The sequence below is a fragment of the Dendrobium catenatum genome, unplaced genomic scaffold, assembly GCF_001605985.2.
Source record: "Dendrobium catenatum unplaced genomic scaffold, ASM160598v2 fragScaff_scaffold_43, whole genome shotgun sequence".
Lineage (NCBI taxonomy): Eukaryota > Viridiplantae > Streptophyta > Magnoliopsida > Asparagales > Orchidaceae > Dendrobium > Dendrobium catenatum.
In genome coordinates this window covers 2,068,946-2,084,477 of record NW_021318505.1, presented here as the reverse complement: position 1 = coordinate 2,084,477, position 15,532 = coordinate 2,068,946, and the positions used below count along the sequence as shown (strand labels likewise).

Below are 15,532 nucleotides of genomic sequence, written 5' to 3'. Positions count from 1 at the left end.
ATAATACAGGCTAAACAATAAAACAAAGAATAAACTTAAACACTTCCAATGACATGATCAGAGAAAGATGAAATCACATATTCCTAATTAGCATGTGCAGGAAAATTTAGAGTTGTGTTTAGTTGGACAACATTTGAAGTTGTACTCAAACCCTTATTGAATATACTCTCAATCTGCTCCATTCAAAAAAATCCTTCTTCTTTCCTTACACAACATCTCCAATAAGCTTCTTGTAGGACTCTAAAAGTCATTCATTGTGTAAATGATACCATTTATGGTACACAATCCAGTGATATATATCAATCATTGACCTTTCAATGACCATCTCGACTGATCCTTCTTTATCATGTCCGATTTCACGAATTTAGCCCTTCAACATGTCCAGCGAAACCAAATGTCCATCATGTTCCATGAACCTTTGCTGCAAATATCTTTAGCACGCGTCTCTAAGATTATCGCCAGCCCAGTACAGCTTTATTTTCATAACTTCATCATGTGTATGCCATAATAAGCAATCTTCCTCTTCGCTCCAAGAATGCATAACAACGAAATATTTCATTAGTTTGGGCCTTCGATTTCTTCGAATCTTATCCATAATCAGCAAATATAATGCTGAGTTATGTATAAGAAGTTGCACAAATCTTTAATCATCAGTCACCTGTCAAATAGAAAACTTTGATAACTTTTAAAATTTTAAAATACATTGGTTAATTACGTAATTATATATTAAATAGTACTAAATTAAAAAAGTCATCCTATTTTATTTATGTAAAACTCATAAAATATAGATATTTTGTTTAGTTGGCTTGAGTGGGTTGGGGAAGTACCACTCCATCTCATTCTCAATTCTCAATTCTCAATTCTCAATGCAACACTTTCCAAACAATAATATATAGTTACTGTTGCTTGAAATGTGAAGATTGGTTCTGTTTTCTTGAAAACTTCTTTACCGTTGTTTGAAATTGAGGTCGACTGTTAAAAAATATTTTTGCTTGTTAGTGATACGACTGTGTATTTGGGGGAGGATGGTGGGTGTTAGAAGATAGGAAGAGCAAAGGTAGAGAAGAGAAAGGTAAGAGAATTTCCTGATCATTGAAACCTGATGAGCAGTACAGCAAGGATATTCCATGACCATCGCAACCTGAGGAGAAGGCGACTAGTACAGTACTCTTGACTCACGTGCAAGATAGAATATTAGAAATTTAACAATGTTAGCCTTATCATGACGATGACAACTTGAAGGAGAGAGAGAGGGCAGGCGTGAGGAAGAAGGGGGGAGATTTTGGTGTGGTTTATTTCTTCTAAAGTTGCTTCATTTGGTGGAAATTTTTTATTACAGTGTTGATTTGTGGTTGGAGCTTGATACTATTTTAAACGTGGTGGTGGTTAAGAAAGGGCTTTTATTTTTAAAATCCTTGGGATTAGTTTGTTCCCTTCCTGGGAGGATTTCTTTCTGCAGATCGGCCATGGATTCACGCCTTCCTGCTCCCCACGAGGCGCACAGTAGGATCCTTCTCTCTTCTTTCGCTATTTCTTGCTCAGATATCTTTGTTCTAGTGAGTTTTTGAAGTTTGAACCCATCTCTTTGCAATTAAGGAATACTTGTTGCCGAGCAATCTTCTCTTTCTTGGGTTTGCTGAAATTTCTGTTTTTATGTTTTTCTTTTTAATTCTTTTGTTTCGTACTATGATAATAAGAAATTGTAGAGCCCTACCTCTTCTGCTAGGGTTTTTGGTTATTGTTTTGTCTTCGTTTATATGTTGACTAATTCGTTTGAGACTGTTCGAGAAAAGTACTTTTGGCCTTAAAAACTCTTAATCGGATAGGGAAATGAAGCAAGTTGAGATTTTGATCTTTGTTCTACACCCTTTTGGTTGTTTTGAGTTAGTTGACTCACTTTCTGTTGCAACAAGTGAAGTCCTTGGAGTTCAGAGTTCAACTTCGTAGTATAAAGATCTCGTAGAACCATGGCCTGGAGGTTGGTCTGGGTATTTTATTTGACATGGAAGGTCTAATGTTTCAATTGATTTAGGTACCGTTTGGAAGAAGACTTTCTAGTTTGAGAGTTGGTGACAGAATTCTTAATTTTGTAGCACCCTTTCTGCTTTGTGAATTTATTTAATGGAGATTTATATTCAAATGTTTGCACAGTTTCTTTCTCTGGTTTATTGGCAGTTTTCCTTGTAATTTAATGATGATTGTTTCAGTCTCTCTATGATTGCTTTTCTTTTCTCATCACAGAAAGTGAACTGCTTTGTAGAAGAAACTATTTATTGACAGTAATGCTTTCTTTCAGCCTCTCTCTCATGGTTTTCAAACATCTTCTGAGTATGACATGATTGTTTATCAATTCTTTCATTCTTTTGTATTTTTTTATTCTTCAATTTCTTTTTCACATTTTCCATAGGCGCCCTGAGCCGTCCATTTAATTTAATGATGATTGTTTCACTCTGTCACCACAGATAGTGAACTGTTTTGTTGAAGAAACTATTTACTAACAGTTAATGCTTTTGTTCAGCCTCTGTTGTTTTCATCCACACAGTTTTAAAAAGTGTCTTAAATAAGAGATTCTTATTAATAATTCCTTTCCATTTTTTTTTGTTTTTTGTTTTCTTGTCATATTTTCTATCTAACTCCTTGAATTTATTCTACTTTTTTTTGTAAAAACTTCTTATTCCCAATCTATGTTCTTACTTTCTTGCATTCAAAATGATTATTTGTAAATTCTCCCGACTACTCTTTTAATTGACAGGATAAACAACTGAATTTTATGCTTTAAAAATCAAGGAAGACAACAATGACAGTTTTCTACTCCAGCTCTACTAATCAGGATGAGATCATGCCTAGCCTATACCCGCGAGAACCAGCTCGTGCAACATATACCGAGATACCATTTCAAGGAAATATGATGTATTTTCACCATTCATCTTCTGCTCCGTGTACCGTGAATGCGCAGGATTCATCTGAAGAAGCAGCCAATTTGGTGGCAAATCGTTTTGGCGAAAATATGTATGATTCTTGGAGGGAAGGAAGAAATGAGATGTTGTTGATGCAGACAGTTGGTGGATCAACAAATGATGATTCACATTTGAGTATTTTGAGTGGCCAGAACTTCCCTCTTAGTGGTTCAACAATGCAAGGTCAAGGGTTATCTCTCAGCCTTGGCACACAAGTTTCAGTGCCTACTTTTCATTATTTGCCTGCTACTGCAGATATATCCTTCTCTGTTCCAAATCAGCCAACATCATTAAGTGATGGTTCATGTAAAAAAAGCTCAATGATCAAGCATGTCCAGGTGAATTCCTCCCATCCTAGTGTTCCATATCTCATGAGCTCCACCCTTAACTTGAATTACCTGAAAGCAACACAAGAGTTGCTTGATGAAGTAGTTAACGTTCGGAAAGTTTTGATACAAAAAAGGGGTAAAAACCAAAATCTAGGTGACTCCAGTGGTTTCACTGACTGCAAAGAGTTTGATGTAGGCTCAAAGAGCAATGAGGTTCCATCAATGCCTAGGGATGATGCTGCCAGTTCAACCAAGGAGCTTTCAGCTTCTGAGAAGCAGGAGTTTCAAAACAAGTTGACAAAACTTATGGAGATGGTTGATGAGGTTTGTCTGGGCATAAATTCAGAACTGACATTCATTTTGAATATTTTCTCTCTTGAAAAACAGAGAACTCCTGGTCTCATTGAAGTGTTAGACTGTTGGTTTTCTGTTCTTATTCATTATAAAATAGTAGGGATATAGTGTTTTTTGACAGTAAGTAACTGCTACTCTTGTAGGTTTAGGTTTTATCTTTTACGGTCTCTTTTAAATCTGTGTTCACATCTTTCCATGAATCAGGAACCAGAGATTTTTGATATTTTCAAAAAAATCATCATTAATTTATCAAACGTTCATCAATAAGGGTGTGAATAAAATTATCAAATAATCCAAAATCATATAGTAATATGTTTCATTATCTACTATTTGCTCTAAAATCATTTTGATATGTCACCAAAAATAGTCTTGATCTAGCACGAATCTCAAAGCAAACCGTCTCCAATAAAAGAAGCGAATCAAGCTTTTGTAATTCATTCAAACTTAGTACAACTTTCTCATCTGGGTCGGGCCTTGTGGTTTTTCCCTTTCATGATTTTCCACGTAAAAAAACTTCTAGTGTTCTATTTTCTCTCAAATATTTGTTGGTGTGTCGGATATACGCACATTGCTTAGACACTTTATTCTCCTACCCTATTGCTTCATATATTCTCGCCCGCAACACATTTATTACCGTTTATGTAGTTATTTCATTGTCAATGATAATAAATTTCCAGGTGCAGCAGTGAGGGTATAAAGATATTTTGATAATAACTGACAACCAATGAAATTTCCAAATAATCCTTCCTGTGGCTATATGCTTTTTTGCTATCCGTTGTATCCGTGCTTCCATCTGCAGTTGAATCAGGAAACAGAGATTCTTTCTTTTTCATAAATTCTTGTATTATTGTTTCCATATTTAATACAACTGTTTAAAATTGATGTTACTGTGAAAAAACCTGCAATAACTAAGATACCCTTTAAAAAATGTGTACAATCCTTAAGATTGCAGTTCATGTGATTACATTTAGGCTTCGTCTGGGACGGATTTTTTATTGCTTCTTAAAACAACTTTTTAGCACAAAAATTTTAATTTTTGTAGTAGAAAGCAGCCTTAAGAAGCAGTAAAAAAGCCGTCCCAAATGGAGCCTTAAGTGATGATTACTAGCCGTAGACAATTGTTGAAGTTAGTTATGAAAATATCTTGCTGTCACAGAGCATTTATTTTAAAAGGGCAATAGTTGATTTAACAAAGTTCATAACTAGTACTCAATAGGCAGATTGGGAATTCAATCAGCAATTTGGCCTGTATTATTGTGCTAACCTTCAGATGCATTTCTTTTAGGAGTCTGATAGCATATATACTTTACTAGTTTTGCTTCCTGCTTTCTGAGTTGTTAAACCTGCATTGAATCCTGCTTAAGAAGTACAAAACAATCAAGAAATTATGAAGGTGGCTATGCATGTTTGAAAATTCCACCATCTTTTTTATTTTGGAGGACATTTTAATCCTTGTCCTCTCTTTGGAAGGTTAATGGTAATGCCCACAATTCCCATTTCAGCCCGAGGAAAGGAGATCATACCCAAATAAAAAATAAAAAAAATTCTTTGTAAAGAGCACCATCACTGTTATAAAAAGATGATGAAAATGATAATTGTGGCTGAGTATTACTTACAAATGCTAGATTTATTAGAATTATTATGTTATTATATTAATATTATCGCAAACGCTTCACATTTATTAGGAATCTATAGTATTTATTAGTATAATATGTCCTCATCATTAAAGATATTCTCTTTTGTTTTGTTTTTTATTGAGCTCTTTTCTTATTGTGCTATAATTTAGATCATTTAAATAAAGTAGTAGTAGTTTATATGTTTTGTTGTGGTATCAAAGCTAAGGCTCTAAGTCATCTCTGTCTTCTTTCTTTCTCTCGTATTTCATGCGATCAAGGTCCTGTTGTGGATCTCATGAAGATTAGTGAATATCGTAGGAAGATATGTGTAAATACCATCATTTGTTGACCTAGGAGTTGGTTTAGATCTCTTTGGGATCCCTGTGAAGATCAGTGAGACCCCATCGTTTGCCCACTCTAGCCTCACTAACCTCACGACCTACTGTTTACTTCTTGCTAACAATCTAACTTCTTCATTTGCTTGCTCTCATGTCGAAACCTTCTACGACTAACTATCCGCTCACGCATTGATCTCGTAGTGTTTTCGCTTGCCCCTGGCACTTGATGTTTTCATCTCGCATCTCAAAACTAATTAAATGATTCATCTTAGCCTTGTCTTGGTTTGACAAATAACAATTCATCTAGTATCTTGTTTGATGGTCCCGTGAAGATTCTGTGAGGATCCTCTCTTGGGACGAGTCCATCAATTTCAACCTCATCAAAGGTTAGCCAAGATCATTTTCTCAGTTATTCTTGGCTTTCCTGTAGAACATCTCATTCTAGTGTGATTGGCTTATATCAAAATTTTCAAAAATATGTTAAATAGCTTTTGACTATACAAACTCTTGATGCTTATTTTTGTAGCATCATGAGTTTGTGGGAGGATGTCAAAATTTTTAGAATTATTATGTTATCATATTAATGTTACGACATACGCTTAAATTTTATTAGGAATTTATTGTATTTATTACTGCAATATATGCTCATTATTAAGAATACACTCTTTTATTGCCTTTAAATAGACATGTTTGTACTTACATTAAGTCTATTAAAATAAATACGTAGTACGCAGCTCACCTTGGTCTATTTTGGCTCCCAACCAAGAGGTCTTGGGTTGGAGTCTTGCGTATGTGATGTGTGTGTGAGTTTGCCTTAATTGGCCTAAATGTCCCCACAAAAAATGTAGTCTTTTATGATGTAGAGCATCTTAGTTAAATTGTTCCTTAGGCATATGTTAATTAGTTTGTTACAAATTTGTTATAGGATTTTAGAATGTTCTTGATTTCTCTAGGTTTCTTTTGCTAGCTTATAAGAGTAGGAGTTGTAAGAGGGAAGAGGTATGAATATATTTGTGGGAATTTAGCAATGTTTTCATTGTTTGTGTGTTCTAGCTCTGAGGAGCTTTATTTGAAATGCTTCATCGAATGATCTCCCTCCATCATTTTATATTTTGTCAGTAAAATCCTTGTTTTTGTGGTTTATCAAACTTTCCAAATCAATCATTTGTCCCCTATTCTGTGGTCTTTTGTTGTACATTTAATAAAAAATTAACCATTTGCCTGGCACATGTATTGAGAAGATATTTAAATATGATTCCCCTTTCTTCCTCCTTGCTCACTCTCTTTGTCAAATTTATCAATATTCAATCATAGCATCTATAAATCTGATTATAATCACCATTCGATATTTCTAATTGTCCATTCTTCTCCTCCATGCAGGTTGATCGAAAATACAAGCAATATTACCATCAAATGCAGATAGTCATGTCTTCCTTTGATGTCATAGCCGGTGCAGGAGCCGCTAAGCCGTACACCACGCTTGCCCTTCAAACAATATCCCGCCATTTCCGGTGTCTGAGAGATGCTATTAGTGCTCAGATACAATCAACCAGGAAAAAGCTTGGGGAGCAGGATAATGGTGATAGTGTTCGACTGTCCCGCCTCCGCTACATAGACCAGGAGCTAAGACAGAGGAGGGTGGTGCAGCAGTATGGAATACTGCAGCCTCATGCTTGGAGACCACAAAGGGGCTTACCTGAGAACTCGGTCTCGATTCTTCGAGCTTGGCTGTTTGAGCACTTCCTCCACCCGTAGGCCTTTTTCATTATGCTTCCATTTTTAATTGTTAGAGCTACAGTTTGCATTTACTGATCCATAACTATTTACTGTGTCCAATCCTCCATCAGATACCCAAAGGATTCTGAGAAGCTAATGCTTGCACGACAAACAGGTTTAACAAGAAGTCAGGTATGTTTTTTATTCTCTCATTCTTTTAAATTTGAATTTTAAGTCCTGCAGTCTCACATATTTGTCTAAGGTTTCGTTTGGGACAGCTTTCTTACTATGTAAGAAGTAGTAAGAAAGTCATCCCAAAAGAAGCCTAATATATCTTTGACTGATTCATTACTGTCATCATCCTAAGTTAAGCTGCATGTCTCATCAATATGATTTTGGAGATTAATTAAGTATTTATCAGTTAAAGGTCCATACATATTAACAAATTTGTGCAAGCTGCTATTTCTTGCTGGGGCTAGATCTAATTGTTATGCATATTTTATGGCTTTGTCTGATCACAAGAAGGACACTGACAGCTACTTCAAGATATGAAATATGCGTTTTGAAAAGAGATGTGATTTGCTGTGTATAATTACGGTAATCCTTATGCATGATATTGCTAAAGAGCTAATATCCAGAAATAGCACAATGTTTTTGTTAGGAAACACTCGAAGAACTCGAGTGAAACCTAACAATCTTGACAAAAACAGCAAGAAATCTCCACGAATCCAATGAAAAATTAGAGAAAACAGTAATTTTATTGCGATAACCAAACTGACAGAAGAAAAGTAACAAGATACAATTGATTCTCTATTCGAGAGGAGGATCTATCTCTCCCAAATCTCTAGACGTCTCTAGAGCTCAAAAACCTAAACCTAAGATATCTCAAATTTCAGCCAAATTCAAGATGTCCTAACCCTAGGAAAACAAACTATTTAATGCATACAATCAAAAAGGAAATCGCTTAACAGTCCCTACATTCAAATTTCCCTCCTAACTCCCTACAAAATTCTTCCTAAACAGCTCCCTTTGATTCGGCGGTTTAAGCTGTGTACAGGAGAGGCGGAATTCTTCCGCCTCTGTTCCGCCTTAGCCGGTCCGTGTGGACCAGTCTAAAAGTTTTGAAATTTTTTATCATGCGTTCCTTTTTCATATTTGATGAGGTTGAATCGAAACGAATTCTGCTTAATCAGGTATCAAACTGGTTCATAAATGCACGGGTTCGCCTTTGGAAGCCTATGATCGAGGAAATGCATAAAGAAGAGCTTGGTGATATTGACATGGACTCTAAATCATCCCCTGACAGGCTACAGAAAATTCAAGAGGATATGAGATATACCATTGGCAAAGATGAAGATCCACAGAGTTCTGATGCTGAAAATTGTAGATTGAGCCATTCCAATGAACCCTCAAAATCCAATCCCATTATTGATCCAGACACTTCTGGTTCCGGTGTTCATTTTGATCACAAGCCAAGGGATGAAAAATTGGCTGGAGAAGAAAGTAGTCTGCTACAGACTGACATTAGCAATCCTGATGATGGAAGTGGGAGGATCATGGCTTATCAGATGGCAGAGTTGGGTCAATATGGAACTGGTATGGTCTCTCTAACACTTGGGCTCCAGCACTGGAGCTCGAATCTTCCTGTATCAAATGATCAGCATAGCTTCATGTCAGTGCGAGGAACCGATGTTTACAGCTCAAATTCTTCGCCATTAGAGGCAAATGTGGGGAGTTATGTTTTCGAGAACATCGGAGACCGGCACCATGGTTGTGCTGGTTCTTTGCATTTCATGCAAGGCTTCACACCTTGATGAAGATGATAACTGTTACATAAATTGTAGCAGTTCTAAATGATATCTTGAACCTACATTGCAGTTATCATTAGTATAGAGATTTGAGATAATCCTAAAACAAAAAAGAAGTGCATTGTTTAGGCATTAGAGGGTTGCAAATGCTTGTGTAATATGTAGAGAAGAAAGGGTCCTTGTAATTACTGCCATTTATCATCATCCAACCATTAAAATGTTTGTGGATGAGATAGCTATTAGGCATTGTAGGATTGAATAATTCCCAGTTATGTAAATAACATTGGGAGCCTTTGTGTGAAGGTAGCTTGTAAGTTGAACAACAATTATCCAGGTTGTGTTTTTGTGAATCACAAACTATGCCATGGATTTGGCATCTTGTTGTTTTATTGTTATATTATTTTATGTATGAATTGGATTCATTTAATAGTTATGATTCAGTTCTTTCATGGTTTTATCTTTTGAATGATGAAGTTGTCAAAGCCGCTGGCTGAAATGGTGAAATTATTCTGTGCTGATACGGAGGCCGTTTGGAGGCAAATCAGAATGCGCCACATCATCCGTTTGCTGTGTACCGGGAGACTGCGCATTCCGATTCGCCTCCGGATGGTCCGGTGTCCACACAGAATAATTTCTCGTTGAAATGACATGTCAGCTGCTATATATCATCATACAAAAAAAGTGATATCATTTCATTATTTTTTGAGAAAGTTTTGACTTTTGAAGGATAAATTTGATGCAGAGGGATTCAATCTTAAGATTTTAACAATAATTTTTTAAAATTTTACCAACTAATTTCTATTAATATTACTTAGGTTTCATTTGGGATAATTTTTTTAATGTTTTTTAAAACAATTTTTTAATATAAAATTTTTTTAACTATAAATTTTTGTAATAAAAAATTATTTAAAAATAATAATAAAGCCATTACAAACAAAACTTTAGTATGATAACAAACTCAGTTGGGGTTATAGGAGGTTTCTTAGAACAATTAACATGAGGAGATATTTAAGAATCCACTCTGAAAAATCATCAACATATTATGATCATTTTGAAAGAAATTTAAAATAATTAGCTTATAGGGATAATTTGATAAGGCCATAATGAGAATCAAGTAGTCTAATGGAGAAATCTCTAATCAATTGTAAATTGGATATTAATTCATGAAAAATCTCAAGTTGGGTTTAGGGTTAAGAAAACTTGCCAACAACAGCGGAAAAAAGAAGCAGAGATGCCAACCCAAAGATCTCATCATTAGAAAAAATTAGTAATGAATTGGTACTAAAACTTATTAAAATATATGAAAAAATAAGTAGATGAAATTATTGGATTCAAATTTATCTGTAGGTGACAAATTTGACGGTAACTTTTTGGTGTCTTTATTATTATTAATTTTAAATGAACTAACAAATTAGCTATGCTGAATCAGCATTTTCATTTTTTTTCTTTCAACAGTCTATAAGCTTCTATAGTATGTCCACAACTTCGATGAAAGTGATAATATTAATCTTAATTCTTTATATTTGGCACCACCTTACCTATTCTTTCTCTTATTAGATAATTGTTCAAATTATTTTAAGTTTGTATTGATAGGCTCATTAGTAGTAATACATGCTTCCACTCTATAAACGAGGTCAACATATGAGTGGATAATCTCTCGCATTGATGAAGATTATAAAGGGCCAAGGTGAGGACCTTCAAAAAAGACGCCAAGCAATAAATTAAGATTCACTCTCAAAATTTAATAACCTTGCAAGAAAATAACCTTTTTAGGGATTCTCTTTCATCTAGGGAGATCATCAAAAGATTTGAGAAATCCTTGATAATTCTCTGATTGGCGATAAACTATTTGACAAAAATTCAAGCAAGGTGGGGAAAGTTTTAGATAGTATTATTGGAGAATGAGTAGAACTAAATACGAGCTTAATCCTTGATTGTCGTTAGAAAGGTCTAACAAGGAAGTAAATCAAAAGTTTGCTAGATATGCATAATGGGGCTATAGTGATCAATGTGCTATGAGTGAGGATCACTTGATCCGTCATACTAATCAATAGTGGGCAGCTTGAATCCTAATAGAATAAGATGCTAAAGAATTTCATTTATTCGGGGTGAAGACTCATGAAATCTATGTCGAAGAGTATGCCGATCTCTATCCTTCATCGGAAATTCTACTTGAATATAATGTAGTAGCTCATTCGTATATAATTTTTTACATGCAATTAAATTTGGACTATTATGATTTTTTATTGTAGCTTCTCACAAAGTTCACTTTTTCGGCTTCATTTGGGATGGATTTCTTGCTATTTTTTAAAGAAATTTTTTAGTACAATTTTTTTTTTAAATTTGAAATTTTTGTACTAAAAAGTTACTTCTCATTCTCTCCTTGTCACACTTCACTAAGGCTTCGTTTGGGACGGCTTTCTTGGTGCTTCTAAAAGCCGCTTTCTAGTACAATAATTTTAATTTTTGCACTAAAAAGCGGCTTTTAGAAGCACCAAGAAAGCCGTCCCAAATGAAGCCTAAGTTCACTTCTCACTCCTACTGTCAGACCAAACCAAAAAAAAATGCATGCAATTTATTACACAAAAAGATGCAACCCTTGAGTGTAATAAGATAAATAAGAAAGAAAAAATTGCTCAGTTTGACTCACAGCTCAATAACATTGTACCTCCAAGCTAACTTCTCTATCTCGCAACATCACAGGGTCGAAAACTATAACATTGCGGCGTTAGATTTATAACACTGCAGCGTTACGCTCTCTATATCATAGAGGTTCTACAGTGCCTTGGCATTGGATTTACAAAGCCACTACACTAAACTAACAAGAAAAAATTTTAAGCTCAATCGACGAAATTGAAAATTGAGTCAACAATATAATCCAATTGATCGACACAATCAAATTCCACACAAAACTAATAACTATTTTTGTCGATATCTTTACAATATATGAGAGTTATCCGTAAAACAGGAAGGATTCTAATGGTGGCACCTGCAACTAAGGGATGCTTGCTTCATATATGGTAGTTTTCATTGCTTAGCACACTTTAGTTCACTTCTGCTAAATAATGTATTTCTTCGATTCCATTTTATTGAGATTACCAACAACATAATGGTTGTTCACATCAATTCTTCATGTACTTTGATTATATTAATTACAATATTATTCCCCACATGTTTCTTTTTTATTACTACTAATTATATATGTACTAATCTGTTCCTTAATTTTAAGACTTATAATTGATTTTATAATAACTATAATTTCTATATTAAGAGATAAGATTCTAAATTTTGATCCTATTCTCTCTCATTTTACACATTTAGGTTTTGTTTGGACAGCTTTCTGCCTACTTTTTAAAATAAATTTTTAGTATATGAATTAATTAAACAATAATTTTTTTTACTAAAAAGCTATTTTAGAAAGCAGTAAGAAAGCTGTCACAAACAAAGACTTAGGTTTCGTTTGGGATGACTTTCTTTCTGCTTCTTAAAACACCTTTTCAGTATAAATATATATATATATATACAAATAATGAACCCTTACACAGCTTGAATTATTTTGATTTAATTATTTATATAAAAATTACAATGCTCACTAATCACTATATATCCATTGAGATCAAGCCAAGAGGACTTAACGTATTTGGAACAACTAAGTGATATAATTAATACTTTAATACACTCTTATTACCAACCAAAATTATTTAAGACATTAATGACTGATGTTACTCAATCTTTTTTTTTTTTTCAAATATTATTTGATTTTATCACAATAAAAAAGTTTTCTTTATGAATACTCCTTTTTCTACAATTTCAATAAATATTTATTCTATTTAATCATTAGGAAAAAAAATGCACTATATTTTTTGTCATTTTGGATGAAATTTCTATGCGCCAACGCAAGAAAATTCATCAAAGACTTCGTCATCCCAAATGTCATCAATTGTAACGTGTTTTTATCTCCATTTAATAAAACTTAGGCTTCATTTAATATAGTTTTCTTATTACTTAAACAATTTTTTATTAAGCAATGAAAAAAATAGTGATCTAAATCTATCTTCACCTTAAGCTTCATTTAGGACGGCTTTCCTACTGCTTTATGAAGTAGCATTTTAGTATATATGTTTTTAGTTTAAGAAAATTTTATACTTAAAATTGCTTTAGAAATCATTAAAAAAGTCGTCCCACACAAAATCTTAGTTGAATACATTAGTCTAAAACATATTTTAAGGCTAAAAAATTAAGTTTATAAATAAGAGCTAGCTACTTCAAACTTGTTCATAAATATTATTTCTAACTATCCCAATGTGGAATTAAACCCAAAATCTCATATCTCGGCAATCTTCTCTCTCACTTGAGGGACCTTCAAATATAGAGAAATTATTCTGTGTGGAGACTGGATGCAGAACATCGTTCGGAGACAAACTAGAATGTGTCATGCTAGCAGTGTCGAGCCTTGGTACCAAGCAAGGGGTGACATAGCGCATTTTAGTTGGTTTGCAGATGAGGTTCGGCGTCTGCATAGAATAATTAATCTCAAATAGGACTTCTCTCTCACACATAGAAGCTTTATAATTTCACATGATTTCGTGCACAAAGAGTTTCGCTCAATCACATAAAGACATTATGGGAGTCGCTCTCTTTTTAATTATGCACCGTAATAAAACTCCAAGTAAAATTCATGTGAGACACAAATAGTAAAAACCACTCAATTTCAACTGAAGAATCAACTATGCTATTATTTACTAAAGATATGTTTGGGGCGGCTATAACTTTTTGTTGAATTGGTCGTAAAATTACTTTAAATAAAGCAACTTTACTATTGGGGTTTCAAAAAGTAGCTTTTGACCATCAAACTTTGAAAAATAGCGAGAAAGCAATAATCAAAGTAATTGATATCTAAAAAGCAAAGTAGTCAGAAAGCTATCCGAAGCAGATCCTTTGACTTAAAAAATGTTTGATCCAAACCATTATCTTTGCTTTCATGATGGCTCAAAATTTGAGTTTCTCGTCTTATCCTCTGTTCTCTTATTTCCCCTCACAATCAAAATAGATTAAATCAACGCAGCGACAATATGAGAGAACGCTCAATTGCTTCAAACTTTCTTTAAGAATCGAACTTGCAATCAACTTTTGGCCAAGTAAACGTTAATGACAAATCAATAAGAATTTAACGTATCCTTCGAAACTTTAAAAAAATTAATAATAATAAGACTTTTATTTGGGTGAATCACCACTAAAGTTTTGTTTGGGACGGCTTTTCTAATGTTTCTTATAACAAATTTTTAGTACAAAGTTTAAGTACGAAAAAGTTGTTATAAGAAGCTGTAAAAAAGCCATTTCAAATGAAATCTAAGGCTCCATTTGGGACGGCTTTCTTACTGCTTCTTAAAGCTGCTTTTTAAAACAAAAATTAAAATTTTTGTACTAAAAAATCGCTTTAAGAAGCAGTAAGAAAGCCGTCCCAAACGAAGCTAGCATAAGTTTAATACTGCTTGGCTTTTACCAATTTGCTGAGAAAAAAATTATTTGGATATTCTGATTAAATATTTTATCAAGGTGAGTTACATGAGCTCCAATGCATAGTTGGTTCAAAAAAGATTTTTAAATCTTAATGTGCCGAGCTGGAGCACTCATCCAGTTAAGAAACAAAAAAAGATGAGCTTTGCATCGATTGAATCTGTTTTGAGATAAATACATTATAAATTATTTATGTATTGCATTCATCTCAATAAAAAATTAGGTTTTATTTAAGAATTTTTTTTTATTATTTTGTAAAGCTGATGTAGAGAACATAAATTTTTAAAATTATTGTAGAAAATAACTTTCTAATATATATATATAAGAAAATTTTTTGGAAGGAGTGAAAAATAGTAGCCAAACAAAAATTATAGTGGCAGTGTGAAAGCACTACAGTAAAAAAGCTATTCCAAATTAAGACTTCGTTTGGGATAGCTTTCTTATTGTTTTTTAAAATAGCTTTTTTGTACAAAAATTTCTAATTCAAGAAAATTTTTAACTTAAAAGTTATTTTAAAAAACATTAAAAAAGCTGTTACAAACAAAGCCTAAGCCTTAATAATGGCTTATTATGATCATTTTTGGACATTTTTTTTGGAAATGTAGTAGATTAATCTATAATTGAATTTGCGTTTGCCATTCAATTATATGCATACACACACGTTTTTAATGTATGATCTAGTCTTTACATTTCTTCATTTGTAGAGTTTTTTTGTAAAATTGTTGTAGTGAAAATAATTTCTTTGAGCCGTTATAGAAAGCAGCTTTCAAGTATATATTTTTTATAAACAATAAAAAAAATAACTGCTAAATAAAAATTATGATTGCAATCTAAATAATAAAAAAATTAAGAAAGCTATTCTAACATAGCCTTAGACTGAATGAAGGTTAAGCCATT

General features: G+C 33.4%; 1 protein-coding gene across 1 annotated transcript; it reads left to right on the top strand.

The window, feature by feature from the left end:
* The first annotated feature begins 1,069 nt into the window (after window positions 1–1,069).
* On the top strand, window positions 1,070–9,527 carry LOC110107246 (BEL1-like homeodomain protein 7). Its single transcript, XM_020837445.2, has 5 exons — window positions 1,070–1,503; window positions 2,753–3,610; window positions 6,975–7,345; window positions 7,442–7,502; window positions 8,504–9,527. The coding sequence occupies exons 2-5, from the start codon at window positions 2,798–2,800 to the stop codon at window positions 9,122–9,124; spliced, it is 1,866 nt and encodes a 621-aa protein (XP_020693104.1). The 5' UTR covers window positions 1,070–1,503; window positions 2,753–2,797; the 3' UTR covers window positions 9,125–9,527.
* The last annotated feature ends 6,005 nt before the right edge of the window (window positions 9,528–15,532 follow it).

Coding starts and splice junctions, on each gene's coding strand:
- LOC110107246 (XM_020837445.2), top strand. CDS start 2,798: ATGACAGTTTTCTACTCCAGCTCTACTAATCAGGATGAGATCATGCCT. Junction 3,611..6,974: donor TTATGGAGATGGTTGATGAG/GTTTGTCTGGGC, acceptor TCCTCCATGCAG/GTTGATCGAAAATACAAGCA. Junction 7,346..7,441: donor TTTGAGCACTTCCTCCACCC/GTAGGCCTTTTT, acceptor ATCCTCCATCAG/ATACCCAAAGGATTCTGAGA.